The sequence below is a fragment of the Aulonocara sp. 'chitande type north' Nkhata Bay genome, linkage group LG12 (assembly GCF_057382095.1).
Source record: "Aulonocara sp. 'chitande type north' Nkhata Bay isolate Kocher_YH1m ecotype deep benthic linkage group LG12, A_spYH_male_GT1.1, whole genome shotgun sequence".
NCBI lineage: Eukaryota > Metazoa > Chordata > Actinopteri > Cichliformes > Cichlidae > Aulonocara > Aulonocara sp. 'chitande type north' Nkhata Bay.
Window position 1 is genome coordinate 27,406,703 of NC_141355.1, and position 15,597 is coordinate 27,422,299.

Below are 15,597 nucleotides of genomic sequence, written 5' to 3' on the forward strand. Positions count from 1 at the left end.
TTAAAACAATACAAAACACAAACAGCACCACTTTATCTGAGTGCTGCCCATACAATTTATTCATGTGTTTTATTTTAAATGACCAGCAGGACATTTATCGTTACAAACACTGACACCTGCTTTGACAAGAAGTGGAGAGAAAGCCAGTGCTTACTTTATGCAACTTACTTATAACCCCAGCAGGCTCTGTTTCTGATACATCTGAACCTTCTAAAAGCACATCCACATCAGCTAACCTGAATCATCTGTTAGCACAATTCCTCAAAGTCTCTGGATACTCCTTTTCCTTTGTTTTTCTTTTCTCCCCTTTAATGGATCAACACTGATCTCAAACTTGATACGCGGATACAATTGTGTCTATTTGTGTGCATTCGGTGTACGTGTGTGTAAGTTCAAGCCGTCTGAATCAGAGTCTGCTTCAACAATTAGGGCCTGGATGACTTCCCAGGCTAGCCTGCCATACCCACTGCTGTGATGAGAATCACATTCCTATTGTGTTCCACTACAGTTAATCATGTTTTCAAACGACTCAACAAAACGGTAGAGCATTCCAGCAGGTTGTCATCGGCCTGCTCAAGAATGTGCCGATGGGATCATAACTGGAGCCATAAATGCCCATCAATCTCGTCTTTCCTCCACAACCTGTGCTTTTTTTGGTTTGTCTGGGAAAGCAAAGCAAGGACTAAAACACCCTTTTTAAGCCAACCAACAGAAAGGAGAAACATAAAGACCCCTGTGCCCCTGTCTTCTCTTATCCGCTGTGAAGCCTGCTATTTAAATAAACATTTTCTCCAGCTGTAATCACAGGCTAAAAAAATAAGTTTCCAAAGTAAGTGGTAGAAGTTACAGTAAAGAGACACAGTCCTGCTCTGAGTAAATAAAAATTTGGCAGTTTGGGTAATAAAACTGAATTCAAAACTGCATCAGACTTTCATTGACATTTGATATAAATTCAACCGTAAACTCCTGGACGACAATCCCCAAGAACAAGTGTCACTTACAAACCGGTCCGTATTTCCATCAGAAACTAGAGTGAAAAAGCCAACTAAGCACTTTGTGAGGTTAAGTGGCAGTTATTCACTTGAAGTTCATCCAAATGGACAGCCTGTTGCCTTGCCAACACTGACGGGCCTCCGTGATGCACATGCACAAACAGTATTTTAAAGCCGCTTTTCGGTTGCCAGCAGAAACCAAACTGGGCTGACATCACTCACGCATCTTTCCACACTTCCTCTGCTACTCCTTCCTCCTCTCTCTTGCACCTAAGTAGTTTCCCTGAGGACATGCAAGTGAGATACTCACCTGTAAATGAATAACCGGGTTCTGTAAAGCAATGCCATGCCCCTATCTGCCTCCACAGTCAACCCACTGCAGCCATAACACAATAAATAACCCAGGAGAAGATGAGCACTGCCCCGTGGCAGATGGCGATAACACTTACAGCCTCAGGTCTGAGCTGACACAGTGGCGTGCTGCCTGTGTGTCTGAGTGAGAGAAGGTTGGTGAATCTCTGCCCATGTGAGACGATCAGTTAAGACAGAGATGGTTGCCCATGATAGATGTCACTGTGTGGAATAAAAGTAGTGGATGCATCTGCTTTCCTACACACTATTTATTTATTTGGTCAGCTTGAAGAAGAGAAAATTGGTTAAAACCTTTCAGTATTAAACTCTGCTAAAATGAATAATAGCCTTTTTATCATTAAAGGACTTTTGCTAATTAATTACTAATTAATGAAATTGTAATCAATTTAATTATAAAACGCACTGATAGTGCATTTTATAGTAGGGTTAGTAATAGTAGTTGTGGTAACCACTTTTGAGCCCACGGAAATTGCATAGATTGATCGGTAACAGGTACCAATCGTGGTCCAATCCAGACTGACTGCAATTACACTCACACACATTGGAAAACGTTTGCAAATGATTACCTTCTAATTTATAATAGAAGACAGATTGATAACGCAATCCGAGATCGTGTGCATTGTTCAGTGCAACTCACCTATAATGAAATGGTTCGGCTAAAGGGGACTTGACTCTGCTGGTTGCATTCTGGTAATAATTCCATATAAAAGCAACAGAATATTGTTTCAGGCCTCCGAGTACCACTATTTATGGAGGAATTTCTGAATTTACGTTTTCATTTTTGCCAGTTAATTAACCACAGTTAATTGCGCTATTATAACAAAGAGACTGCATGTAAGTGCCAACCTGATCGATTCAATCGCAAACTAATAGCAGACTGACTCCGTCTTAATGCACCAAGGTTGTTTTGAAGATGCCAACCAGCGGTCGCAGATCTGATACCACTTTCAAAGGCAACAAGGTTGTTAGTTCATTGCACGTGGTCACAATAACTTTGGTCGTGTAATGGTTTCTCTTATGTGTTGTGTTGTGTTGCTAAACATGTTATCTATCGGTCTCTACTGTAGAAACACTGGTAGAGTTGACCATTTGTGGGAAGTTAACCTGAGTGTATTCTTATTTATTTTTTATGAGACATCTTGTTTGTTTTTATGGATCTCTGAAAGAAAAAGTTTGATTGACTCAAATATTAATAGAAATTACTGAGTCAGAACATTTTTTTTCTGTTTCTGACATTAAAGCAGGTCCCTATTTCTTTGAAATGCTGTCCAAAAGCACACAATAACATTTCACTATGATTAAATGCGATTTCTCCTGCAGAGATAATACAACCAATAAGCACTAGCTAATAACAGAATCTTGTTTCAGGCTCTGAAGAAAATAGCCAGTCTGACTTTGATAAATTGAGGTGAGCGTGCCCCTTAGGGCTGCATATCATAACTCTTCTGCTCCATGTCCACATGCAGAGAGAGGTGAACTATTACGATGTTTACCAATATGCCTGACACAGTGGCACACGGTATACACCCTCCGCCAACTCAGCCAAAGCTAATTGCTCTGCACTTTGATTACTGCCATCTATTTTAATGAGAGCTTATCAACCCATTCTTTCCTGCCCGTTTCCTCTGTCAAACACACATGCAAACATGACAAACACATGCATGAGTGTGTGCGCACCACTTAGGCATATGTCCGCACACAGACAAGAGAACAATACTGTGTGCCACGTTTGTGATGGTGGCAGGAAATTGGAGGGTGTTCATTAGGCTAATGGATATGAAGAGGAAAGGAGAAGGGGAATGTGTGTCTGGGGGGGTGGTGTGGGGGTGAAGAGCAAGAAGGCCACTGAATTTAACAACAAATTCTGTACAATGGTCCAACAAGTCGTACTGCAGTATGTAATTTTCTTGCTACTATGATAGAGAGACGAATACTTCAATTACACGAAATGGCTTTAATTACGGTGAATTTGCCTCATAAGCCGACTCCTGTTGAGAACAAATGAACTGTTACATTTTTGGTGCTAGTGCTCACTGCTCCTGCAGCTTGGCTGGATGGACTCAGCTTCATTACGATCACTGGTTTACCCGCACACACACCAAGATGACAAAGCCTAATCAATGGACTCACACTGCTCTAAAGACTCTGGAAGAGGAGAAACAGTAGATTCCGAACTGGACAGGGTTGCTGATCGATGGTGAAAATGGCTTCTGCGATCCTTTGAACACATTCAGCACACTTCTGTCACCTAGGATGTTCAGTAGGTTTTCCTTGAAACTTACAAAACATTCTATTTTCCCACTGACAGTGAACAATGTGAGCAGAATATGCTATGACAGGCTGCGCATCACAGAGCGCACACAAGAATACTGTACTTAAACGAGAGGGAGACGAGAAAAGAGAGAACACCAAAAAGGGAGGAGAGTGCATTAGAGGGCTCGAGCATGACAACCGCATTACAACCACAAATATGCCAGATCACATCAATACACTGTGCCTCATCATTTTACGAGACGCTGCTTGTCCATGAAACTACTTCAACATGTCTAGTAAAACAATCATCAATACCACACACACACACACACACACACACACACACACACACACACACACACAACTGCTGCTGCTGAATACTGCTGTTGTGCCAGGAAAACAAAGCCCCAAATAATTCTAAGATGAAGTTACAAAACAGGAATAGGAGATTATGCAAAACAATAATCTGTATCTCTTCAATTTTTAAAAATTGAACCTGAAGTTGTGCCTCATCCTGGCAACATTCATGCCTGACTTTTGGTCTCTGACTTGATTTGTGGAGAGTTCACATTGACCTGATCATCACCCCCATGACCCAGGGCACCATCTTTGCACTGAGATGAGCAAAACTAAGAGAAAGCTGAAAAGCAGCAGTACTGTCTTACAAACTATACTCGCTCTAAGCTACAAGTTTCCAGACAGATTTGCTGACAGTTGCTACTGCCCGAGCTAAAGCAGGCGGAGGATTCCTCTCGCTTTCTTTTTACACCCTAACACCTACACCTACAGGATAATATCACTGAATTGTCCTCTTTGATTTACAGCGCAAATTGCTTTCACATTCCCTTGGTGTTATAATATTAAAGTATCACCTCTTACCAATAAAACGCACGCGTCACACTACAAATAAAACCCCCACGTAAAAAAATAAATAACCTGTAGTATAGGGAGAGGGCTCTACCACATACTGTAAAAACTAGCTGCTAATCCAATTGTTCCCTCTGTGGGGACAGGAGAGAGAAACATCCTAATGAGAAACCGGTGGCTAAATATCCATGATGGTAATAACAGTGGGAGCGTCTCTCAGAGCAGCCGTTTGACTCTGGTGACACACGGCCATTAAGTATTCATGAAAACAGATGTTGCTTTGCTCGCCAGCCCATTGGCCCAAACACCCCCTGAAAAATGCCAGAATCCTAAATGAATTTCCCAACAGAACGCTCCGTTTGATCCCCCGCCAAGAGAAAGTGAAGAGTTTTACGTGCTATAGGAGAAGGGAAGAAACAGACAACTATGGGGGAAGGAGGACAAGAATGGGGTTTATCCCCCTTCAAGTTGCTGTCCTATCAGCCTCATGCAACAGCTCTTGATCATCACCATCTCTTTCTCTTCATGGCTCATGCCACGTTTAGCACAATCTATTAGCTTGATAGCAAAGTCAATTTACTGAAATGGTCTTGATCAGGTAACACTTTCACTGGATTACTGCTAGCTAAGTATAGGGTTTAAGCTATGGCTTTCCATCCACAACGTATTTGTATGATAAGTGCACTAGGGCAGATTGTTTACAGGTGGGTGACAAATTACAGTCAAGAACCTGAACCCATGAGCCCTCAACTGAGGCGATCCAATGGCTCTGCTATGTAGGGTTCATTGCGCGGGCATGATTTGGCTACTAAGCAAAGTGGGACTGCAAATCAGTAGAAAGTAGTTCCAACTCATCTTTATCCTATAAAAATAACTTTCTATTCTGATGGGAGCTCCATCTACCATGATGCCAACGTCCACACCCACAGTGTGTGAATGATTTGATGAGTATAATAATCATCTGAATAACATGTTTGGCATTCCAAATCAGCATATCTCAACCCAATTACAGCCATATGGGAGAATTTGGACCGGTATTTTGACAGGGCTCCCAGCATCAACAATTATTTCAGCTATTATTATTTCCTTCACACTATATTACCTAAATCAGTATATAAATCCTTACTCTGTCCTCGTACTTAAGAATACCAAACACAGGGGTTAATCACTCTTGTTTATGCCTTCTGGGTTGTTTTTGTATCCATCTTTGTCTTTCTAATCATGTCAGTAAAGTTTACAGTCACATGGAAAAATGATGGATGACACATCTTGTAGCCCAAGAGGATTGGGAGCCAGATGTACAGCCTTTAATCTTTTTTCTTTGCATAACTAGTGATATTACAGCGTTCTCTTTACAAAGATCTTCTTTTTAGTGTGCCGGAGAATTGACCAGAGCTGGTGGTTTAGGGAGACAGAGGGAGGAAGACAAAGTAGAATAAGAAGAACAGGCTGTAATAGACAGTGTTGTTGATGGATGTGATTATAGCCTCTTCATGCTGCCCATTCATTCTCTATAGATTCCAGATGATAGCAGTGCTTGGCCCGCTCTTTCTTCCTCTCCATCTCACCCTCTGAGTGTTTTGTCTTGGGTCTCTTGCTTTCCAGCCCTTCATCTGAACATCCCATCCTTTTCTCCTGTCTTTCAACTTTTCTGTTACTGTTTAGCCCTCTTTTCTCTCTGCCCCATTCTTCTCCCCCTCTCTCTTTTTGCTCTCCTATCCCCGTGTACTTTCTTTGATGTTTCTCCTCCTCATAAAATCATTTTCTTCTCACAATCCCTTCCCCTTCTACCCTCTTGTTTTCCTTCACAGGGAGCAAGGAAACCCCATCACATATCTAAAACCTTCCTTTCTCCTCACCATAAAGCATTCTTCTATCCTTGCCATTTTTCCCCTCTTTACTACTGTCACTCATCCTTTCATGGGCATCACCCCAGTGTACTTCTCTAGAGTTTACAACAGTGTTCATATTTCCAAAGAAAAGACACCCCCTGATGAGTGGTGCGTGTTTGCCTCAAAACACATTAGCAGTGTTGAGTAAAACGCTATGACAAATGACAGGAGACTAGCAGTGGGGATCCTGTTGGTCATTCAGCCAGCCAGCAGAAGCACTGGAGTGAACTCCGGCACTACACTAAGACTCAAAGTGAAACCAATCCTCCAACCCCATACAATATCTGCCTTAATCTTACTCAAGCTCCGCTCATTACACACTCAGCATGGGTTGGAGACAGGCAACGCAGGGAGCTATGCAGCTGGGGTTTGGTACACCAACTGTGTGCGAGTTTGTGAGCATGCAGACGCGATGATGTGGTATCACAATCACTGCAAGACGAAGCCATTGTACTCAGATCAACAAGATTTACAATCCGTATCCTCCCCTCCTATGAGAGACACAACCACGGAGAATGCTAATTTCCACCTCCATAAACAAGCATCATAAGCATTACAATGACATGTGAGCATGTTTGCATGTCTGTGTAAGAATCAGCAGACATGCTGATACATAAAGTCTGCACACAGGACATGGCTGCATAGATTATGAAGTGATTTTATATTTGAGCATATGTGTGTGAATGGAAGTGTGTACGTGCAAGAGCAAGTGTCTGTGGACTCTTTTAACCTAGCAATAAAATAAACCCTGACCGTGATTCATTCACCACCTCCACCATGAGATGTGATGTCATCCAGAGTAAATTCAGACAATCCTAATTGTGCAGGGTGATAATGCACCCACATAAAGGCTAACATATTTCAACCCACAATAATATCCTCCGTAATCCAAAATCTTTTCAGCACCTACGAGTATCCAGCTAACATTCAAGGACGGGTGGAGCAAAGGCTCTGACAAAAGCCAGAGGGGTTGATAAAAAAGAAAGAAAATCCGAATTTTGTGCACAGAGACGCACACTACAAAGCAAAAAAAATTGCTTCCTTCAATACATTATTTTCTTATGCAATCATGTGCAAATACACATGTACACAGACTCAACCCAAATCAGCAGACTGGAGGGCTGGAGAGGCACACCTCCTATTCTGCCAGTTCACTTTTATGTCTCGGCTTAGATACAAATCCACACAGCATGGAAGCTCACTCCACCACCTGAGGTGTGTGTGTTTGTGTTTATGTGTGCCAGTAGTGTGGGTATGAATGCCTAATCCACCACCTGTTTGTTAGATTACAAAGCCAAACCTTATCCAATTCCAGAGGGTGCAATTGGATGTTGGCACTGGATGCTTTAAGTGTTTTATTTTGGAATTTACATGCACAAGTCATGCGTGTATATGGGGTTTGTAGCCCATACAGTTGAGGCTGTTCCTCATTAATCAATTTATCAAAAGAAACCAAGAGCCAGAGCTCTACTTTGCAAGTAGTAAAACCACAGTGTGCTCCTTCTTAGCTCCGACTCACATAACCCATTTTCAGGTCACACACAGTAACAAAAAACCCCACAGTGAGGATCACTGGCTTGAGCCAAACACATGCTAAGATTATTATAGTTTTTAGCTCAACTCCTGTGTGAATATATAAAAAGCAAAAGCATGCCTTTCTTTGCCAATTTTTCTTTTAATGCAAAGTTTGTTTGAGTGATCTAATGCCTGCAATGACACAAGTAATAATCGCTTTTTGCTGAAAGATATTATAAGTTAAAATTCAGGATCATTAAAATTCCTGAACGCTGACGGAGCAAAGTTTATGTATATATCTAAAGAAGATTAACATTGAAAAACAAGCAAAAGTAAAAAGAAAAATCTGTTTTAAAAATTATACAATGGAACACCTCTGACAGCCGCGGCCCAATCTGTTCAACCACATGTCCTATAACCTAAACTTTTCTCATTTCTTATCAGCCCCACAGAGAGAACATGACAAATGCAGCAGAACAATGTTTTATCTCATCTGACACCCTGACAACAAGGAAATAAACATAAGCTGACAGCCAATCAGATCGCCCATCTGCTGTTCTGCCTCAAAGTGCCTGGATTGCCCGACAAGTGGTGAAGGAATAATTTCTGTGAGGGACATACCCCAGAGATGGTAAGTGGGGGTGCTGGTGGGGGGTGAGGTAAAGCGAGAGAAGAAGGAAAAGAAACAGAATACAGGCAGAGCAGAGTGGGCAGCCACATGGCAACTCTGGGCCACTTTGATTGGTGGAGGTATGCAGGCAGCCAGGCAGGGAAGACCAGGAAATGTAATTCAGGGAGGCTGTCTGGATATGACATCTCTGGGAGCTATTCAATCTGCAGCCAAACCCTCAAGTGGCGCCTCGCCTGGCATGGTGGCAGGGAGGTTACAACTGTGAGCTCACTGCCTGTCAACCCCACTACACCCTCTGAAGAAAATAAGATAGTATTGAAAAGAAGAAGAAGAGGACAGGAGACGGGGAAAAAAATAAAACAAAAGAAGTGTATTTATATATTAACAATGGAATAAAAAGGTGAAGCCAAAAATAAAGAAGATTTAGTGTGGGTTAGTGATGTCTTGTAGAAAAGAGGGAAGGCCAAGAGATGGAGGCACAATGAGCCTCTGGAGAATGAATGGGAGAAAGCCAGAGGAAGGAAAGGCGGAGCAGGTGAGAAAGTGATCCAGACGCCGGCTGTGATTCTTCTCTGTCAAACATGGCTCATAAAAAAACAGTGATAATTGACAGCATTGGCTGACGTCCTTCCCTTTACCACTCTATTCATTACAAAACCAAAACAATCCACCTCGCCCTTCCCTATTATGTCTTAGCAAGTAAATTAGGCAACCGTACTAGCTGTCCGTGTTAATTATATCTAAGACAAAATGTCATATATTAAAACATTATGCTCAACAGCTGGCCTGATGTGGAGGGACTAGAATCTGATTTGGTGTCAGAGGTGGATGGAATAAATCTAGTAATTATAAACCACCCACAGATGAATGTTAAAACCAAGGCTGAGAGAGTAATTTTAAATTAGGCGATCGACCACAAACAAACACATCGCTAATAAGGAAATGGGCATTTATCTGAATGGGATAGCGTCACATAACAAAGCCAAAAAAATAGGAAAGATCACTGAAGCATAAGATACATAAGGCTTTAATACTTTTGCATGGTTTTTGCAAAATGATCAACTAAAATACAGCTTGTCCTTAATTTGTTCACCGTAGCGTCATCAGAAATGTTTCAATGAAAGGATGGCTTTCTGGATTTGTAGAAAAATTTGCCTTATATACTGTATTTCAATTTATGTTTGCACCTCTTCCAGTAAACTGTTGCATCTATTTCCTACTTTCCCAGGACAATATGAAGAAGTCAGAGGTGCGTAGGTCAAATGCTGATTGGCTCATAGGTGGGCTGGAACAGGAAAAGGATCGACAGTTGAGTTCACCACAAGTGGGAAAAGCATGCAATCCATCAAAGATCCTTAAAAAACATGCACAGAGGCCGCAGTGGACACTTTTAATTGTTTTTAACACTCAGTTTTGTTGTAGCATGTTGTATAACTTCACACTCTCTCTGATTAGCTGATGGCCCAAAAACAGCACAAGCAAGAGTAGCGCACAGACTGGCTGTTTGCGACAATGCTGCCTCACAACAGTGAACAGACAATAATAACCAAAGCTGTCCGTAGTCTCTGCACAGGACCAATGCCCAACCCCGTTTCAGCCATTACGAGTAATAGGGGATTATATTTCCGCTTTCCTTTTTTTCTCGTTAAACACTGACTGCTTTTTACTGAGAAATGATGAAGTGATTAAGTTGTTTTTAAGGGTCGTCACAACATCTTGAGCTTTGCGAGGTGCATGAGCAGCAGCTCCCTAACTAATGTCAGGGGTGGGGGTAAAAAAAAACCCCGACAAATAAAGAAGTTGGGAGCCACTGTGGAAACGGCATTTGGTGATACATTCCTAGATCGTTTCAGCTCACAGACCTTTCCACTGTTATCCAATCATCCGTAGATTTCTCTGTAACACTGTGTACGAAGTATTAAGAGGTGTTTATACACCTCTCTGAATTTAATTATTAGTAATTATTCATCTCTGGCTCTCTTCCACAGAGTGTCTTTGTCCTGTCTTCCTCCCCTAACCCCAACCGGTCACGGCATATGACCGGCCCTTCCTGAGCCTGGTTCTACTGGAGGTTTATCCCTGTCAAGGGAGCTTTTCCTTCCCAGTTTTGCCAAAGTGGTTGCTCATAGTGGGTCATATGATTGTTGGGGTTTTCTCTGTATTACTGTAGGGTCTTTACCTTACAATATAAAGCGCCTTGAGGCAAACTAAATTGAATTGAAGCAAACTGAATACACCCATTAACAGTGAAACAGTGCTCACTGTATAGCCCTGAACTTTGGCAATATACAAACAATTTCAGCCTAAGTGGATATTATTGTCAGAGTCACTGAGAACAAAGATGATATCAGTTAAACAAACTCCAGGCTTTCCATCTATTCATAAACATACAGTATGGGTAACCTCACATAACGTGTATAGTTTTTTTATAGTTTACACATAACCCTGAAAATATCTCAGTATATTGAATTAGGATCATTTGCGAACGCACATGCACATTTGTGTAAAATTCACATGTTCCCATGCTTTTCACCAGATCGCACCTGGATCAAAGAGAAATGACATCATTGGAGGAAATGAGATGCTGCCATTCAGCTCCATTTGGCTTCCCTGCTGGTTTAGGGGGGTCCGATAGCAGCTCCTGAAGAATCTTATCAGTCAAGTTATGACTTCACTGTCTAGTCCCTGCCAGTCACCATTCAACCTGTGAGATAGACGATGACAGCTCGCCATTGGATGTTGCTCCAAAAAATCTTTTATCGAGCCCATTCATTCATACGTGCATACAGATAGAGAAATTCAGAGACACACAAAGACAAACAAACAGAATCACTCACCCCTCCTCCCTCCCGCACAGCCGCACTCATCTACCGTTTCATCCCAAAGAGACTGTACGCATTCAAACAAACAGAGGAGACGGTTATTGTCCAAATGCAATTATCTTGTACTGTCCATCTCGTTGACTGCTGTGGGACAAAGGGCCCTCTGTTGATGAGGATAGCAGTGTGTGAATGGGAGGTTAGACATCTTTGGCCTTTTCCATGGCTGTGGACATTCAATCTGCCATCCACACATCCCAGTGGATCTGATAACACTAAACAAACCCCAGAGAGAGCGAAAGAGGGGGAGAAAAGCCAGACGCTAATGGCTTCAGTATTGTGTGTAAATCCTCTCTTATCTTTCTGCTCTCTGTGTTAAGAGACTGGTCAAGGGCAGTGGGAAAGAATAAACTCTATAACCACAATGTTGTCTGCCAGCGTTCACCTCAGTGTAAACAGTTTAGAATAGGGCATGCCCATGCAAGGATGAGCATACATTGAGAAACACACACCTACACACACGCACTGTATGCATAAACTCGGTATCTAGACGAACGCTACAAAAGGCTGACCTGGCATTAGGCTGGAGCTAATTATTCTCAGCCTCTCGGATTCTCCCACTGGACTTCATTTCACATATGCGCGCACACACACAGACACACTAATTCTTGTGCTGATTCTCTCTTTAGCGCTGTCTTGTCTGCGTCTTGTCGCGACGGAACAGTAAGGGGGAGAAAATGAGAAGAAAGGTAACAGTAGTGAGGATGGTGGAAAAGAAAAGACACGAGGATTATCCCTCTAATCCCCCTGTCAACTTTTAGGGATTATAGGGAAGGCTTGGCTACATTAAGAGTACAGTAGCAACCTGTACTGCTCATCTCCTCCACTTTCCACACACTTTATTTGGGAAAAAAATAAAAGCAATGTCTTTTTAAAATTTATTTGGTATAATCTGACAACAAAAAAAGGGTAATGGCTACACTTTAATATGTTAATAAAGCCTTCCAGTGGCTCAACAAATACAAACGCTCTCAAAATCTCCCATTGCTCTGGTTGTAATATCTAACAAATATCTCACAAATTAATTAAAACAAAAAAAAGAATGTTCAATTTTAGCTGATCTGCCCAAAATGTATTAGCTTAAATGAAAAAATGTGTCTGGATTACTGGCTTACTGTATGTAAAGGTAGGTTTACCTGCACCACAGCTCAGAGCAGGGACACTTTATATTCATCCATCACATGCAGTCACTGCCAAAATCTTCGTATAAATGGATTCTAAATATCTGGCTGCAGACCGATGCACGCCTGAATGTGGGTTATACCAATTTGTGAATAACCTCATGACTCTGTCACAGCTATAAAAAAAAAAAAAAGAAAAAAAAAAGAAAATCTATGAGAATTGTTCACTAGTAATTTGTGTTTAAATGACGAAAACTCAGGTAAAACAAAGACAACAAAAGAGGTCTGGAGGATCAGCTGAAGTTGGGTGTCATCGTTTCATCATCTCCACTTCTCAAGAAAGCTCTCAGAAGCTGGCAGTCTGTCTTCTTTGTAAGTTAACTGCAATTTTTCTCAGTGTGAGACCTTGTTCTGCATTCACTTAGGAAAAGACAGTTACTCGTGTAGTTGCTGCTCCTAATTTGCAACTCAGACGCGCAAAGTAAAACGCGAAGAAGAGGGAAATATGAACAAGATGCCCCTTGTTCACTGAGCAAAGCTGCAGAACAAGATGGTTCAAACATCAACAATCTCTAAAAGGCACAAAATAGCTGTCACTTCAAGTTGCTGCCAAAGAAGACTCAAACATAGATGACTGCAGCTAAATTATAGAGAATTCATACACTTGACTTGCACGCATGCTTCCCACACACACTTGCGCGTCCTCGGTGTACGTGATGAGAGCAGGTGTTGGATGTAATGAGTTTGTCTACAAGCTGTTATAAAATGACAACTGGGAGTGTGGCCCCTATCGCTGGCAGATACACCCACTTTTTGCACACCGAACGCAAGCGCGCACAAAGGCGCACTGCTGCTACATCCCTAACTACATACTTCTGTCAATACCACTTGTCTTTCAGGGAGCGGGTCAACTGTGAGCAGAGGAAGAGTTGTGATGGCACTGGTCCACACCTCTGCGCGCGAGTGTGTCAGCGCATGAATGAATGTTTGCCCATACTTCTATCTTACACACAGCTAGGGTGGACAGATGTCTTCCCGCATGAGATGTGTGTGGCAGATATGGTAATGTGTGAATTAATGTCACACGGCCACACCTTGTGGTCCGCATCACGCCGTCTCATCTCAAGGACACGATCGGCACTGCCAGCTACCGTGGCTGTAATTCACTCCAAATCCTCCTTTCAATCACTTTCACAATCTGCCCATCAGTAATACATCTTCGGGTGCCACACTCCCGCAGTTTCACCGCTCTTATCGGAATCATCATCAGACTCTGAGACACTTTAATTGGCAAGTGCAAGTAAAGAAGAGGGAACTTTTCTTGTTAGCAGCTGAGGCAAAAATCTTGGTAATAGAGAAACCTTTTCCAGCATTAATAATTCACTTTATTCTGATAGGTAATAACATTTAAGTGTATGACTAAAAGCGTAGGATGAATGCATGGCCATCAGGCGCTCTTTGTTATTCACCTGTGGAGTTTATTCAATGGTGAAAGAGAGGATCCACTAAGCGCTTGCTGGGGTCCAGAAATGGTGTCCTTCCTCCTTTTTTTTACCTTCCTTTAAAAGTCCTTTCTCACTGTGAACACGGGCCTAAATGCTTCAGAAACCCATTAATTTGCATTCTTCCATCCATCAATTCTTCCATCTGTCTATCCACCTAAAAAGCTTCTCTGCCTTCCCCTCCATCCTTATCGCTCCATCTGTCCATCACTGCTCATTACTCTCACCAATTTCCATTCCTTCCTCTGTCATGTTTGCGACCATCCATCCATCTCCTTCAATAAAAACACAACAAAAACCGCAGGATGTGAGAATTCATTAATTTACTAGTGTTAACATGTAAATAAAGGTATAAGCATAGTCTATGTGCGTCAGTGTGGATTCACTTATTGAAGTTCTGCTTTTCAATTTGCAGGAATTTGCATTAAAAAAACACTTTTACTGCGGGATGTTAAAACAGTTCCTGCCTTTATTACTAAAGTTTTTGTGGATTGTACTGGCAATAGGGAAAGTTGTAAACAGTGTGAAATCACTATAGATAAATACGTTAGAGTCCAGGGTGAATCTTACTGACTGCTATAAACTAGGGAAACGACACAGGTAGGCACTTTTTAATTTGTATGCGTTTGCTTCAGGGAGAAAAAAAAAATGAATGTGTCTATATAAATTTTCTGACAACTTCAGCTAGTTTAACCTCACAAAATCCCAAGTTTAGATAGCAAAGGGAATTAGTCTAAACACACAAAGCGCTGTTTATTCTCGGCTTTATCTGCAAACTAATCCGGACAAACAAAAAAAAAAAAAAAAAAAGCACTACCTGTGGTGACTTGATCTGATAGAAGTCCCAGCCAAAAGAATCCCCTTTGTGTAAAACCAACTCATCATCTCCCAATGTGAACAATGTATCTTTCTCTGAAAACTAATTTCCCTGTGAAAATGGGGTTTTAAGTCTTTCGAGGCCCCTTTTAGAGCCTAATAAACTAATTCCAAGGCTGATGCCGAAAGAGGCTTATTTCAATTTCACAAGGCTTTGTTCGAATTTGTTTTACATTATGATGCTGCTGGGCAGAGGAGGGGGGTTGTTGGGTAATGTTCTCTCTTGTTTTTTTTTTTAATGTATTCAGGTATCTTGTTTTGTTGTTTGAGCTCCTCGCACTGTAAAAGCGAGAAAGGAAAAATATGTACAAGCTCGGTCTGGCTCGTTCTCCCGTTCCCTCTGCGTGCCTGTCCTTCTGTGTCTGCTGATGTGCAATACAGAGAATAATGGGTCACACATCTACTCTAAAATGGTGTATATTAAAATGATAAAAATCGTGCTCTCACCGATGCCTAGCCGCAGTGCTGGAAAAGAAGCCCGCGTCTTTCTGCACCACTTTAAGGCTGTCTTTCCATAAAATAAATATTTTTGCTGCACATTAAAGCAAAGTAAATCTCCATAAACCCAGTGATTATTCTCACTATTTTCCAGTTGGCCCGAATAAGCCAGGCAGCCTCATACCAACTGTTGTAAGTCCCTCACAAACAAGCAAACACACACACACACACAAAATAAAGGACATAGACATGGAGTGAA

General features: G+C 41.8%; 1 protein-coding gene across 2 annotated transcripts in view; it reads right to left on the reverse strand.

The window, feature by feature from the left end:
- Positions 1-15,597, reverse strand: part of fbxl17 (F-box and leucine-rich repeat protein 17) — a 222,769-nt gene that overhangs the window by 79,983 nt on the left and 127,189 nt on the right. Inside the window, exon 9 of one of the 2 annotated variants that reach the window (XM_086314718.1) lies at positions 14,037-14,299. The exons of the other annotated variant lie outside the window; for it this stretch is intronic. Coding sequence (XP_086170844.1) covers positions 14,248-14,299 — 52 coding nt within the window. The 3' untranslated portion in view covers positions 14,037-14,247. Of the gene's footprint in view, positions 1-14,036; positions 14,300-15,597 lie in introns of those variants that run through there. 2 annotated transcript variants of the gene reach the window in all.